Genomic DNA, 2,358 nt, shown 5'->3' with positions numbered 1-2,358 from the left:
TCCGGCCAACCAACCAACCCCTTAACCACTTAACCGACCATCCAACCAACCGACCTGCCCGTTAACCAGCTGACCATCCAGCCAACCAATCCGTTAACCAATCCAGCAGCCAGCCAGCCAACCCGCCCACCCTCCACTCAGCCACCTCCCGGACATCTCCTCCTCCATCGCCAGCCGACTGACCGATCAACCAACCACCCAACCAACCGGCCAACCAGCCAACCAACCTTCCAACCAATAATCCAGCCAACCAAACATCCAACCAACCTTCCAACCACCCAACCAAACATCCAACCAACCAACCACTCAACCACCCATCCATCCAATCACCAATCACTCCTCCATCCACCTTCCACTCAACCACCTCCCTGACCTCTCCTCCTCCGCCCCTCCCACCAGGCCCCACCCTCGCCCCACCCCAAGGCGTGGCAGCACCACCAGTAACCCCCACCTGGGGTGGGCGGGGTGGGATGGGCGGCTTCAACCTCCAAAACCCCACCCAGGGGTTGGAGGACACGTGAGACACCGCCCACGCCCCCTCTGGAGAAGAGGACACCATTGGCCCCATGGAAGGGTTGGGAGATGCTCCAATGAGATAGCCGGTTGGCTGGGCCACCCTTTAACCACACCCCTTGGCCGACTCTTCAACCGCGGCTGGGCGTGGCCTTGGCCCCATCTTTCGGTAGAACATCTCCAACCCCTTCCACGTTGCAACCGTGCTCCTTGGTGGGACTCCAAGCCCCACTTTCTCCAATCGGCGTCAACCTTTTCCTTCTTGTCCCGCCCCCTTCCTCTTCCCACCTCCGCCTTGACCCAACCCCCTTCCCACCGTCGCCGAAAGACACCACGCCGCGGAGACCTTGGCGGTGCGAGACGAGACCGGTTGGCTTTATTTCGAGCTCGGCAAACTCCTCGGCCACAAAGGTCATCTCCAAAGCGATGGGGCGGGGGCTGAAGATGTTGGGGGTCTCCCCTCCCCCCACCCCCTTAATTACCGGGACTCTTCGAGATCTGCCGTTGGGTGAACCTCATGGGCAACCCTTCGTGAACCACCATGCAGGTGTAGGTGTCGCCGCCCAACCAACTGGCTTTGGGGATCATCATCTTGCTGTAGATGAAGAAGGTGCTCTCCTTCGGCCCGTCCTTCAGCGGCGGCGTGGTGACGTAATGGTCTTCGCCGACGTTCTCGTGGTTCTTCAACCATTGGACCTGGACGTTGTCCGGTTGGAAACCGTAAACCATGCAAGTGAGGGTGACTTTGGCTTGAGTCATCTCCTCGGCGTGAGGCGCGAAGACGAAGATGAGAGGCGGGGAGACCTTGCCTACGAGAAGAAGACGGTCGGCGTCGGCCAAAATAGAAGGGTTTGGTGGTTTTTTTCGGGTGGGGGGGGGGCGTGGTTTGGAGGAGAAGACACTCACCTGCCCGTCTGGAGATGCTCTTGTTGAGCGGCAACTGGAGTTCGTCGTGTTTCACCATGCAGGTGAACCGTTCGCCGGCTTCCCAGTCTTGGGTGGAGATGGTCAAGGTGCTGGTGGCCGTGTAGGTGCCATTAAATTGTTCTTGGAGATCCAAGAATTCGGGACTGAGGACACCCGGTTTCTCCTTGATCCAGAAGAGTTGGAAACCGGAATCGCTCGGCAAGTTGGTGGCCAAACAACGGACTTTGGGGTTACGGGTGATGTAGAGGTCGGCCACGTTGGGTGGGAGGACGTAGAGGACGATGTTGCTGACGCTGGGGGGCTCCAGGCCTGCGGGTGGGAGTGGGGGAGGTGAGGAGGGGGGAGGGGTGGTGGTGTCCCCTTCCTCCTGCCCAGTGCTCATGGGTGGGGGTTACTGGTGATACTGGGGAGGCTCGTCGTGGTCATGGGACCTCCCGGAAGGCACCGCGGTCATGAAATATCCCGCACGGGTGTCACTAGTGGAAGCCGTCATGGTCACGCGACCTTCTCCACCGGTGAGAGCCGCCATCGGCGTGCAATGTCTTGCAACCGGCCACGGCCACGGGACCTTCTCCACCGGCACCACCCACCATGACCACACAACCTTCTCCACCGGCACCACCCACCATGACCACACAACCTTCTCCACCGGTGCCACCCATCACGGCCATGCAATGTCCTCCAACGTACTGTGGCCACGTGACCTTCTCCACCGGTGACACCCACCATGACCACGCAACCTTCTCCACCGGCGACAGTCACCACGGCCATGCGACCTTCTCCACCGGTGCCACCATGACCATGCGACCTTCTCCACCGGTGCCACCATGACCACACAACCTTCTCCACCAGTGCCACCATGACCACACGATCTTCTCCACCGGTGCCACCGTGACCATGCAACCTTCTCCACCGGTG

General features: G+C 60.3%; 1 gene segment (V, D, J or C); it reads right to left on the bottom strand.

Annotated features, from left to right (window-relative positions):
• The window catches only part of LOC104834224, a 4,377-nt gene that overhangs the window by 1,148 nt on the left and 871 nt on the right, over nucleotides 1-2,358 (bottom strand). Inside the window, 2 exon segments of the C gene segment in view lie at nucleotides 996-1,322; nucleotides 1,420-1,749. Of these exon segments, the coding sequence occupies nucleotides 996-1,322; nucleotides 1,420-1,749 (657 nt within the window).

The sequence above is a fragment of the Haliaeetus leucocephalus genome, unplaced genomic scaffold (assembly GCF_000737465.1).
Source record: "Haliaeetus leucocephalus isolate CR32 unplaced genomic scaffold, Haliaeetus_leucocephalus-4.0 Scaffold320, whole genome shotgun sequence".
NCBI classification, from domain to species: Eukaryota; Metazoa; Chordata; class Aves; order Accipitriformes; family Accipitridae; genus Haliaeetus; species Haliaeetus leucocephalus.
Note: the sequence above shows the minus strand (reverse complement) of the source record. Positions and strands in the feature narration are given on the sequence as shown.